This window comes from Oryza glaberrima, chromosome 5 (assembly GCF_000147395.1).
Source record: "Oryza glaberrima chromosome 5, OglaRS2, whole genome shotgun sequence".
In the NCBI taxonomy this organism is placed as follows: Eukaryota; Viridiplantae; Streptophyta; class Magnoliopsida; order Poales; family Poaceae; genus Oryza; species Oryza glaberrima.
The window spans coordinates 25,689,306-25,700,905 of record NC_068330.1 but is presented as its reverse complement, the minus strand read 5'-3'; the positions used below and the strand labels follow the sequence as shown (position 1 = coordinate 25,700,905).

The following is an 11,600-nucleotide window of genomic DNA, read 5'->3' as shown; positions in this document are numbered from 1 at the left end:
CTTGATCGTTTGCTCTACAGGCCCAGAGAACATAATATATGGGCCGAAAGGTAAGCAAAGCACGTGCATATCGGCCCATCACTCTGTCTAGCTGACTTGTGGGCTTGTACCGTAGTGGCGGGGAATAAGTTCACTTCAGGTCCCTCTATTTGTCGCTCAATCCGATTTTCGTCCCTGCAGTACAAAACCGGATACAACGTATCCCCCAACTTACAAAACCATGCAAACAAGGTCCCTCGGTAGTATAGTCCATGGTTTTGGCTGACGTGGCGCTCATTTGATTAGGTCTTCATCCAACGTGGCATTGACCTGGCATCTACGTGGCAATCCGATCCGAAAAAAATAATAAAACCTGTGGGACCACATGTCAGTTACACATAAATAATAAAAAATGGTGGTGCCCACATGGGCCCACATGTCACAATTGGCCTCATCTCTTATCTCTATCCTCTCTCTAAACACATGCTAACTCGCCAGAGCAAGGCGGACAGGGGAGACGACGGCGGGCGAAGCCGGCAGGAGTGCGGAGCGGCGGCGGCCGGCGGAGCCGAGCGGGCGGCGACGCGCGAAGCCGATAGGAGGAGGTTGAGCAGCGGCTGAAGCGGGCTACGAGCGGGGCGCAGCGGCCGGCCGGCGGAGCAGGTTGGGCAGTGGCCGGAGCGGGCTACAAGTAGGACGGCGCCTCGTCGCCGTCGTTCGCGGCCCGCACAAAGCGTTAGGTACATCACGGAATCGATCAATCAATCAAGAATCATCCAAGAACCGATTTGATTTGATCCGTGTGATGGACAGACGAATAATGTCATCAACGACATGGTGCTCCGATTCGTGTCGATGACGCGAGAACCACCGCTGATCACCGGAGACGCCCTGGCGCTACACCCGATCGACGTCTGCCACCGAAGCCTCCTCCACGGGACGCCGCCACCACCTCAGCCAAGCACCGGCCGCAAGAGGCAGCCGGAGGACGAGTTCGTCCCGTCGGCGACGGAGCTGGAGCAGGCGGGCGTCCACTTCAGCCGCAGCCCAACGCGGAGCCTCCGCGACATCAGCTTCCGGCCCGGCGACGACGTGCGGCTGCTCAGCGGCGGCGTGGTGTCAAATGGGCTGGGCAGCGACAAGGCGGTGGCGAGGATGTTCAACCGGCTGGCGGAATGCTGGACCAGCGGAGCCCGCTGCGCGGCGTGCAGGGGCAGGTGAACGACCACCGAGAGAACGCGTGGAACGAGTGGTGGGCCACGGCCGGAGCTGAGGGCGGAGCAGCTACGGCCTGCGGGAAGCTCCTCTCCTCCAGCCGGTCAGCGCCCCGCGCCCCTCCGTCCACCGCCGCGACTTCTCCCCCGCCGGCCGGCCGCTCCGTCCCTCTGCTCCGGCCACGACGCGCCGCCGGTCCTCTTCTCTACCGGCTGCCGACCAGCCGCTCCGCCCACAAGTTGTGGGCAACAACACGCCGCCGCTCCGGCCACCGACCCGCCGCTGCCCGCCCCGCTTCGCCCCTCGCCTCCGCCCTCTGCTCTGCTGCTGCTCCGGCCGCCGCCCACCCCGCTCCGCCGGCTGGAGAGAGAGAAGTGGGAGAGAGAGAGATGAGGGTAGTGAGGATGACGTGTGGGCCCCACCACTTTTTATTATCTGTGTAAAACTGACATGTGGGTTCCACTGGTTTTATTATTTTTTTATCAAAATGCCACGTAAGCGCCACGTCAATGCCACGTTGGACGAAGACCTAGTCAAATGAGTGCCACGTAGGCGTGGCTCAGTCAAGACCAGCGACTATACCGCCGAGGGACCTTCTTTGCACGGTTTTGTAAGTTGGGGGATGCGTTGTCCGGTTTTGTGCTGCAGGGATGAAAATCAGACTGGGCGACAAATAGAGGGACCTAAAGTGAACTTATTCCTAGTGGCGGATCTGTCATGGATCGATGGGGCTTGAACACCTGTTTTTTCTTTTCTCAACTCTTCACGTATATACGCTGTAGTAGTATCTGAACTTTTTTTTGAGAACTTAGTAGTATATGAACTTACGCACAAACTCACACCACCCATGTACACCAAGTGCAAGTTATATCTACGCAAACCCAGAGATTGCACGTGGTGCTGAGATATATTGAAGTCATCAACAGGCTTCACGTATTGTCCTGACCATTGTGTCTCATCCGTATGTATGACTATAATTTAAGAAATTTATAGTCTTGAAAAAGTACATCGAGGTAATTAGTATCCGGAGATATTAAATTTTACATTATAAAGTATGGTATATTTTTAAGAATAGTAAAATCATATGAAAAATAAATTCGCTTGACACGGGTGGTGGGTGCTCTACTGAGCGGACCCAAACCATAGAACCAACATCTAGTTCCAATACCAATGTTGGAATTGAGGGAAACCTCTTAATTTTTTTGTCATATATTTACAAAGAAAGTTAAAACTTTATCTAATTTGTTCAGTCCTATTTTTCTTTTCGTCCGTCCCCAATACCATTGTATACATGGTGTCATGGGGTGTGTGATTTTGGTCTCCTCCCCGGCCTTATCCCAGAGTTTGTGGAGAAAAACGGAGAGACAACGACGGTGTCTCGCCCTTTCGATCTCCGGCCGCCACATTGCCATGCGATGGCTACCTGCCGATCACACCACCTTTGGATTCTTGCATCACATACTTCATTATCCTATTCCCTCAACTTTATATCCTGTAAGTGTTTCATTTTACCCTGAATTAAACTTGTTCATTTAACCAAGTATGGTTGCATTTTGAACACAAAACAAACATGCTATAAATATATATATATATATATATATATATATATATATATATATATATATATATATATATATATATATATATATATATATATATATATATATATATATATATATATATATATATATATATATATATATATATATATATATATATATATTCAGCAGTGGGTTTAGTGAGATCAATTTGATGCTACAGATTTTGCTATGGTTTTTCTACAAACTTAATTAAACAGATGAATCTGACCAGAGAACAAATCTAAAACAGCTTGCACTATAGATGAATGGACAACGTATACATTCGAGTACATATTCAGATATTCTTGTCCACTAGTTTATTGATATGGCGACTGAAATGAAAATTATGTGACTGCAAATTGCAGAGGCGTTGATCTCCTTCCCCTGAATTTTGCCGCGCGTCCATCTATGTATGTTGTCCACGACGTTTTATTTTATCCCATCCACAAAAACGCAACGCAAAACCATTTGTGATCGCTGTTACATACTTGCAGTATGCGTATCATCCATGGATCAGTCGCCAAATGCCTTTGCGCACTGATGCGTGGTCCTCGAATTGCTACAGCCATAAAACGAGAATTTTGGCCCAAGTTGAGCAGGAAAGGCCAAATATTAGTCTACGTCTGTCACATTCTATCAACTTTTTTCTTTTCTTTTTCTCAAAGTCAGCAAAGAATTAAACTTGGCCATGGAAATACACGATCCAATAAGTAAATGATTAGACCGTTCATTTTTGGCATCCACACATATTTCCGCATAAAATGTGTGATGCAGGATCCACTTCGAAATTAAGACCATATATGAAGTGCAGTCAGTGTTACATACCGTACCGACATTACCAAATGATATTCAGTCATTCACCAACCGATCGATCGATTGTGAGCACCGAACTCCCTTAATTAGGAACCAAGCAATGTCTTTTTTTTTCTTCTTCTTGGCACCAAGGAAATGATGGAATATTATATGGTGCAAAGAATTATACCATCGATGCTGGGAGAAAAAGGAACAAAAACTAAACAAAATAATGAAATGAAATATGTATGCCCAGCCCAGGAGACAGGTGTGCACTGGAGTCATTTTCATGCTCGCAATTACACATGATGTCTCACAAAGTAGAGATTTTTTTTTGGTGACTATATGGCCTTATCAACGAGATGAACACTAATTAGCAGAAGAAATTTGTTTAAATTCAACGTTATTTAAATCCGAAGAAATCATTCTTCTCAGATTTTATTAACTAACAACAAAGCTATATCTCCACGATAAAGATAAATTAAAGCAGGGAGAGGCCCGGAGAGAGAGGGGGAACACGGGCACTCCGTCGCGACGGATCTAGGTTTCCGTTAAGCCTCTCCCCTCCTCTCTCTCTCTCTCTCTGTGTCAATGACAGGTGGGCCCCGTTCGTCCATCCCGAGGCAGAGGGGGGCGGAGGGAGATAAGCACGGACGGCGAGATCGCAACCCCCCGGCGGCGCCCCTAAACCTACAGCGCCACAGTGTACTGAGTCACCGCCATGTGGGTCCCACTCCCTCCTCGGGCCCACCCGCAGCCAGTGATGGACCAGCTGTTCCCCGCGTGCGCGCAGCAATATTATTATCATTATATATTATTTTTGTGACAAAAGCAAAAAACGAAATAGGTTAATTAGCCACCACCACCACAACCAGTCGCCTCTCCCCGCCGCACGCACGCACACCTCTCCCCTCCTCTCCTCCTCCCGCCGCCGCCGCCGCCGCAAAAACCCGAGGCCGAGAGGAGGAGACGGGCGCGGGGGCTGATCTCGTCGGCGAGGCGAGGCGAGGCGAGCGGGCGATCCGGTGCGGTGCGGGCCGGGTGGACATGGCATCGGAGGACGTGGTGGGGAAGAGCAGGGGGGACACCGCGGTCACCACCATCGTCAACCTGGCGGAGGAGGCCAAGCTCGCGCGGGAGGGGGTCAAGGGGCCTGGTTACCAGGTGCTCTCCATCTGCAAGTCTCTCTTCGCCGGTGGCGTCGCCGGTGGAGTGTGAGTTTCCCTCACTCTCTCTCTCTCTCTCTCTCTCTCTCTCTCTATCTATCTATCTATCTATCCCCCCTGTTCTTCTCCATGCCCGCGTCTCATCGTCTCCGTGTTGAATTCTCTCTGCGCGGCTCCCGGATTAGATTCAGTGGTTTCCTTTAGATTCGCGTTTGATCCTTGATGGATTTGTGGTTCTCGTGTCCTACCATTTTTTTAATTCCTCGTCGCGATTTGTTTCGGCTATGTTGTGTGTGTGCGGTTATAAGTTTTTGCATGAACGTCTGTTCCGGAGATGTGTGATCTATGGACTCTTATGATGAATTCGCCACGCTTAAACCCTAACGAGGTAACCAGATCTCGTTTCGTTGACTCGTTAGTTGATTCGGTTCACTGGGCCATGTGGACGAATGCATTTACGGTCCAACTCGTTGTCATGGTATAGCCTGGCCATCTGGTGGATTAAAATTTCCGTCTTGTTGGTTCGGTTTGCCTGTGATCTAACCAAGTTCCACTTGAATTATTGTATTCAATGCAAAATATATTATCTGGATAAGTACACCAACACCCTAGCAATATATTGTGTCTGACAAGGTGGTGTTGGCTTTTTCATCCTATGGCTCTATTAAATTTTCAGCCTTTATCTTGTCTGTTATTATCTTATAGTTTTACGACAAATCATCTGGGCGGCTGGCCTGGACATTTCAATATCTCAGTTTGGTTTCACTAATAGCTGTCTAATTCCTCTAAATAAGAGTCATTTCTCACTTTATGCATCAGACCCTTTACATGTTTGTGTCGCACTCCAATTAGTTTTCACCTTTATGGTTTAATAATTTAGGTTTCATGGAGTATGTTGTTCTTTATAACGTCATGCACTTGCATCTAAAGCTGAACAATAATCAATTATATGCATAATTATGTCATCTGATATAAGATCGGTTTAAGAGTATTGCAACTTGTTTTATTCTTGGGCTAAAAATGTTGCTATCAGGTGTTGTTATAGTCAGCTGAAGTCCACGCAGAAATTATTTATTTTATGTTTGAGCAAAACACACGGATCAACTAGAATGTTTACCTGGTGCAGGTTTTCTTTTCTCGTTATCCATTCTGGTGCATTTTGTCGAGCTTGACCAGCAAATGACAATCTACTTGGACCAATTGTTTCTAACTAACTACACAATTATGCTTATAATATTTATTTACTTTTTTTGTTGAACAGATCACGTACTGCTGTTGCTCCACTCGAACGAATGAAGATTCTGCTTCAGGTGATATTTTCATTGCTGTTGCATTTCTTATCTGGTGGCATGCTACTGTTGTCTACTTTGCGGAGCTTGCTTGAAACATAACCTCTTTCACTACATATATATAGCCATTTGTATTAATAGTTGAAGTACAGACACTGCACTTGGTGCTAGACCCTAGTCCAGTTCTTGTTAATATTGTAAATTTGTACAAGTACTTTGCGTGGAAATGCATGGGCAATTGTATGAGTTGGTTCTAACACCTGATTCGTGTTATCTTTCCTAATGCAGGTCCAAAACCCTCACAGTATCAAGTACAACGGTACAATTCAAGGTCTTAAGTACATATGGAGAACAGAGGGTCTCCGTGGGCTTTTTAAGGGCAATGGTACCAATTGTGCCAGAATTGTTCCAAATTCTGCCGTGAAGTTTTTTAGCTATGAGCAAGCATCAAGGTTTGTTATTGTTTCCAATTACTGTCATCCTACATTACTGCTTGCTCTCTTGCCACCTACTTGCTATTTGTCCTTTGCACTTTGCAGACCTTTTCTCTGTTGCATGATGAGTCTTCTTTGACCTGATCTTGGTCAGAAGCATTTCCTTTTTACTCTACTGTTAATATGGTTTTGTTTCATGAAAGCACTAGTAATTGTATTCTTGCCTTCTTTGTTATTTTATGCAGTGGAATTTTATGGCTTTATCGGCAACAAACAGGGAATGGTATGCTTCTCTCCGTTATTACCATACTACACATTAGTTTTCCTGTGTATGCATCTTAGTTATTTTGAAAGTGTTTACACACCATGTTGTTATTGCAGACCTTTGGTTGTTGACTATGTAATGAGTCTCATGACTGCTCTACGGTTTTTTCCGTTTATCTATAGGAAAAATACAATTGTAGACTTTTTATACTCAGCTTGCCCATCTCTTGTTCAGTTTTTAGTTTCAATATATATTATGATCGTTTTCAAGATTGTGAGGCCTGGTATAATAAGTCCAAAACCTTCATTCGTCTAGATGGCCCAGTACAGCTAAATCATGTGTTATTTCTGCTAGAAACCTTATTAGTCCTGATATGAAGTGATGAGCGCAAGAAAAGCTGTTGCTCACCAGCTTGAACTTGGAAACAAAGTCTTCCTTGTACAGCTAATTATTTGTTGTTTCTGCTAGCGACCTTTGTAGTCCTGCTTTAGGACGATAAAGCACACAAGAAAAGTTGTTGGTCATCTGCTTGAACTTGAAAACAAAGTCTGCCTTTTACTTTTTAAATCCCTATTAGAGGACAGGCTTATGTAACTGAATCACCTACCAAACTGGAATCCATTAGCAACTTTGAAAGATTGAATACCTCACCTCCAAAGAGTAGTACAAAGCAAGTAGTGCAATACTCTGAGCGCACGTTATCTCCAGTGTCTGTTCTCGTTATCTCAGTCCGTGCTCACTGTATATCCACACTGAGTCCAAATCATTTTGTATGCTGTAGAGTTGTCAGTAATATGACAACGTGTGCAACACTGCTGGACATGCTGTGAGCCTGTGACGGATCTTAGAGCTTACACAATATCCAATGTTCCTTATGTATAGTATTGTTCTAAAAATGTAAATTAACAATTTAAATGCTGGGGAGCAGAGTTCCTGATGTTTTTTTTTTTTGACTGGAAGGGTTCCTGATGTTCATGTCTTTTTCTGTACAAATAGATTTCTTGAATATTCTGCTTCAATTGAACAAGAGAATTTATATTCTTGTTGATGTATTATATAAAGTTGATAACAGAAAATTCTGGATTCAGCACTGACATGTTCCTATGCTGTACAGAGGATGCTCAGCTTAGTCCACTATTGCGCCTTGGAGCTGGTGCTTGTGCTGGTATCATAGCCATGTCTGCTACTTACCCGATGGATATGGTTAGGGGTAGGATTACCGTGCAGGTAATGTATCAACAACGTCAACACAGCATAACTCAATCTACTTCTGTTTCATATTCTGTCTATTGACCTCTAAATGTCATATATGCAGACGGAAAAGTCTCCTTATCAGTACCGTGGTATGTTTCATGCATTGGGTTCAGTATACCGTGAAGAAGGCTTCCGTGCTCTATACAGAGGGTGGCTTCCATCTGTTATCGGAGTGGTAGGTCTCTTCTTTAATTAGTTAACAGCTTTGCCTCGTTAGTGCCTTGCTGACAAGTGCTTTCCACATTATCTTTGTCATCTTCTTGCAGGTTCCGTATGTTGGCCTCAACTTTGCTGTGTACGAGTCTCTGAAGGACTGGCTGCTTCAGACAAATCCATATGATCTTGGCAAGGACAATGAGTTGCATGTAGTTACAAGGCTTGGATGTGGAGCTGTGGCTGGAACCATAGGCCAGACTGTTGCTTACCCTCTTGATGTCATCAGGAGGAGAATGCAGATGGTTGGTTGGAATAATGCAGCATCTATTGTTACTGGAGAAGGCAAAGAGGCGCTCCAGTACAATGGTATGATCGATGCATTCAGGAAAACTGTTCGCTATGAAGGTGTTGGTGCTTTGTACAAGGGTCTTGTGCCCAATTCAGTGAAGGTAATGTTTCCTACGACAAATTCAAATATTTGCAACCTTAATGGATCATCATCGTAGTGCTTGTTTATGACATGCTGACCTTTGCTTGCCTCTTCATCAGGTGGTGCCTTCTATCGCTATTGCATTCGTGACATACGAGTTTGTGCAAAAAGTTCTAGGAGTAGAGATGAGGATATCAGACTGAAGAAATTGGAGTTAGTGCTGGTCATTATCAACTGCTATTTTTGTAGGGTGGTGAGTTCTGTTTTTGTAGGAAGGGCAGGTAGAAGGATCATAGCACTGAGGCTCCCATTCAGCATAAGGCCCTCTCAGCCCATGTTGGTATATCCTACTACTGTTTCCAGATCCTAATTGTTGCTGGACCCGTGGGAAAAATTAATAAGTTGGCTGTAAAGCATGAAGCATTTGCCTAACTCATAAAGTCTATTCAGTCGTGATGGTGTATTGAGATTGAAAACTCATGCAGTATGCTGTGTGCTGCTAATAGTTGATTTTCATCATTTTCTTTTCTCTTTGTCTAAGATTGTTTCTGCTGATAAATACTCTACTTAAACCGAGTAATGTTGGTGCGTTTTATACCAGCATTTCCTTTTCCCATTCCTGAAGTATCTGTAGTATTACATTACATCCATCCATTCGTTTGCTTATTATTTACAAGAGTGAAATTTTTTTCACTGTTGACGTTTTGATACTGTATTTCTGAAACAAGTGAAAACCTCTCATCATACGAGAAAGAAGGCTACCCAACATTTTGCTAAGCTAACTCCGAGTCTGAAGCGTTCCCGCCGGATTTACGCCGTCGGGTAGGCGGAATTGCCGCCCTATTGAGGTGGCCGTCGGACTTAATCCTCGGCGTTCGGCGGGCCACGACCGGCGGCGGCCTCACCGTGCCCATCGACCTCGACTTCTGCGGCGGCCCTGCACACGTCACGGACATGGAGCTAGCTGTAATCTTGGAGGAAGGCTTTAGACGAGTAACAATGCCGCTGCGACACTTGCCTGCCTTGGCGGCGGCGATGGCCACCTTGCGCCGCGGCGGCGGCGGCGACGACCTCGTGCTGCCGCTCCGGTCAAGCAGCGGCCGGCTCGACGCCGACGCGTCCGTCGCCGTCGTGCTGGACCCGCCGCTGGCGCTGTCATCTCCCCACAGCGAGTTGCCGTCGCTGCCGGAGTCGGAGCTCCTGTCCCTGCACGCGTTGCTCATCTTGTCCCTCTCCATCACCCTGTACGCGTACATCTCGAACGGCACGTCGGCGACACCGTTCCCCTCCCACTCCGGGAACCTCCTCAGCAGCTGCGCCTCCATGTCCAGGTAGTCCACTGCCGGCCCGGCTCCAGCCGCGTCCGCCGCCGCCTGCTCCGGGTTATTCATCACCAGGAAGCGCTTCACGTAGCGGAGCACGCGGCAGATGGAGTGGAACGGCGGCCGCTGCGCCGCCTCGCCGTGCCAGCACCGCCGCGTCAGGCTGGTCAGGTACTTGGGCGACTGGAACGGGAACAGCGGCCGCTCGCCGGCGCGGATGTTCTTGCTCATGTTCTCCCCCTGCAGGTGGTTGTCCTCGAACGGGATCTTCCCGGTGATCAGCTCGAAGCAGATCATCCCGAAGCTGTACACGTCACCCTTCTCCGTCGCCGCCGCCTCGTTCCCCACCACCTCCGGCGCGCACCAGATGCATGGGTTGGTCGCGTTCGCCGTGCCGGAGCCGGAGACGAAGCCGGCGACCTTGACATGCAGGTAGGCGTCGCCATGGCGCGGCTTGACGAGCACGTTGGATGGGTTGAGGTTGCCGTGGTACATCTTGTTGGAGTGCAGGTGCGCCATGCCGCACGCGATCTGCAGCATGGTGTCGACGACGACGACGAGCGGGAGCGGCGCCCGGCGCTTGGCGGAGTTCACCTCCTTGACGTAGCTGCCGAGGTCCTTGCTCATCAGCTGGTCCATCACCATGTACAGCTCCCTCTTCTCCTCGTCGTGGAAGCAGTAGCGGCAGTGCGCCACGTTCGGGTGCGGCGACACCGACGCCAGCGCCGCCACCTCCGCGGCCGCCGCCTCGGCGTCGACGCCGACGACGTGCTTCACGGCGAACGCCTCCCCCAACCACTGCACCTCCTTGAGGTTCCCGTTCCCCCCGAGGCGCCTCCGCATGTGGAAGTCGCTCATCAGGAGCACGCTCGCCGGGTGCAGCTTCCCGCGCGGCGCGGCGAGGAGGTCGGCGAGCCGGTGCTCCTGCCGCGTCAATGGCGGCTCCGGCGACGACGTCGGGCCCTTCCTCTCGTCGAGAAGCTGGAACAGCAGCCACCTGTCCTCCTTCCACGCCATGTCCATCCGGGCGGCGAGCTCATGCGTGGCGAGGAACGTCTCGCCGAGCCTCTCCCGGAAGAGCTTTGGATCGAGCAGGTCCTTGTCGTAGTCCCTGGCCAGCGCCAGCCGCCGCCGGGCGAGCTCGTCGGGGTCGGAGCCGGTGACCTCGCCGACGTTCTCGACCGCCTCGACGACGACGGAGACGCACCAAAGGAGGTTGTGGAGGTGGTGCTCGACGCATTCCGTGCCGTGCGTGGCGGCGGCGGCGCGCGCCCACCAGTGGGCCGGGTCGAGGAGGAGGCAGTGGCGGATGTAGGCCTCGCCGTCGCGGACGACGCGGTGGAGCTCGCGGAGGGGATCGTCGAGGGGCTTCCATTTGGTGAGGCGGTCGTGGAAGCGGAGGCGGGCGCGGAGCTCGCCGGCGACGGCGCGGAAGGCGAGGGCGTAGGCGTGGGCGAGGAGGGCGCATTGGCGAGGGTTGATGCAGCGGAGGTCGTCGTGGAAGGCCATGAGGGCGTTGACGCCGCCGATGGCCTCGCCGACCTGCCGGAGCTGCTCCATCCTCCTCCTCCTCCTCCTCGATTCTTCTTCTTCTATCTATCTATGGATATGGATATTAATTTGCCGTGCTTTTCTCTCTAAGGAGAAATTAAGGATTAGCTAAGCATGGCTATATTCATCTACACCACACGAAAATTATTTAGTTTAAATTGCAGGAA

General features: G+C 49.0%; 2 protein-coding genes and 1 pseudogene across 3 annotated transcripts; 2 read left to right on the top strand and 1 right to left on the bottom strand.

Moving 5' to 3' along the window:
• Window positions 1-332: 332 nt before the first annotated feature.
• LOC127773178 (uncharacterized) lies at window positions 333-1,710 on the top strand (annotated as a pseudogene).
• Window positions 1,711-4,428: 2,718 nt separating this feature from the next.
• Window positions 4,429-9,176, top strand: LOC127773805 (mitochondrial adenine nucleotide transporter ADNT1). The gene is made up of 8 exons (XM_052299983.1): window positions 4,429-4,780; window positions 5,994-6,042; window positions 6,310-6,473; window positions 6,701-6,738; window positions 7,835-7,947; window positions 8,036-8,149; window positions 8,241-8,579; window positions 8,680-9,176. The coding sequence occupies exons 1-8, from the start codon at window positions 4,614-4,616 to the stop codon at window positions 8,761-8,763; spliced, it is 1,068 nt and encodes a 355-aa protein (XP_052155943.1). The 5' UTR covers window positions 4,429-4,613; the 3' UTR covers window positions 8,764-9,176.
• LOC127773804 (serine/threonine-protein kinase PBL27-like) lies at window positions 8,788-11,482 on the bottom strand. 2 transcript variants are annotated; one of them, XM_052299982.1, is made up of 2 exons: window positions 9,579-11,482; window positions 8,788-9,497 (listed from the first exon to the last, which is right to left on the bottom strand). In XM_052299982.1, the coding sequence occupies exons 1-2, from the start codon at window positions 11,440-11,442 to the stop codon at window positions 9,334-9,336; spliced, it is 2,028 nt and encodes a 675-aa protein (XP_052155942.1). In that variant the 5' UTR covers window positions 11,443-11,482; the 3' UTR covers window positions 8,788-9,333. The 2 variants fall into 2 exon arrangements, with proteins under 2 accessions (XP_052155942.1, XP_052155941.1); XM_052299981.1 differs by having other exon boundaries at window positions 8,788-11,482.
• Window positions 11,483-11,600: the final 118 nt, after the last annotated feature.

Excerpts from the sequence above, each read along its gene's own strand:
- LOC127773805 (XM_052299983.1), top strand. The coding sequence starts at position 4,614 with ATGGCATCGGAGGACGTGGTGGGGAAGAGCAGGGGGGACACCGCGGTC. Across the intron at positions 6,474-6,700 it reads AGCTATGAGCAAGCATCAAG|TGGAATTTTATGGCTTTATC; the intron begins GTTTGTTATTGT and ends TATTTTATGCAG. Across the intron at positions 6,739-7,834 it reads TCGGCAACAAACAGGGAATG|AGGATGCTCAGCTTAGTCCA; the intron begins GTATGCTTCTCT and ends TATGCTGTACAG.
- LOC127773804 (XM_052299981.1), bottom strand. The coding sequence starts at position 11,442 with ATGGAGCAGCTCCGGCAGGTCGGCGAGGCCATCGGCGGCGTCAACGCC.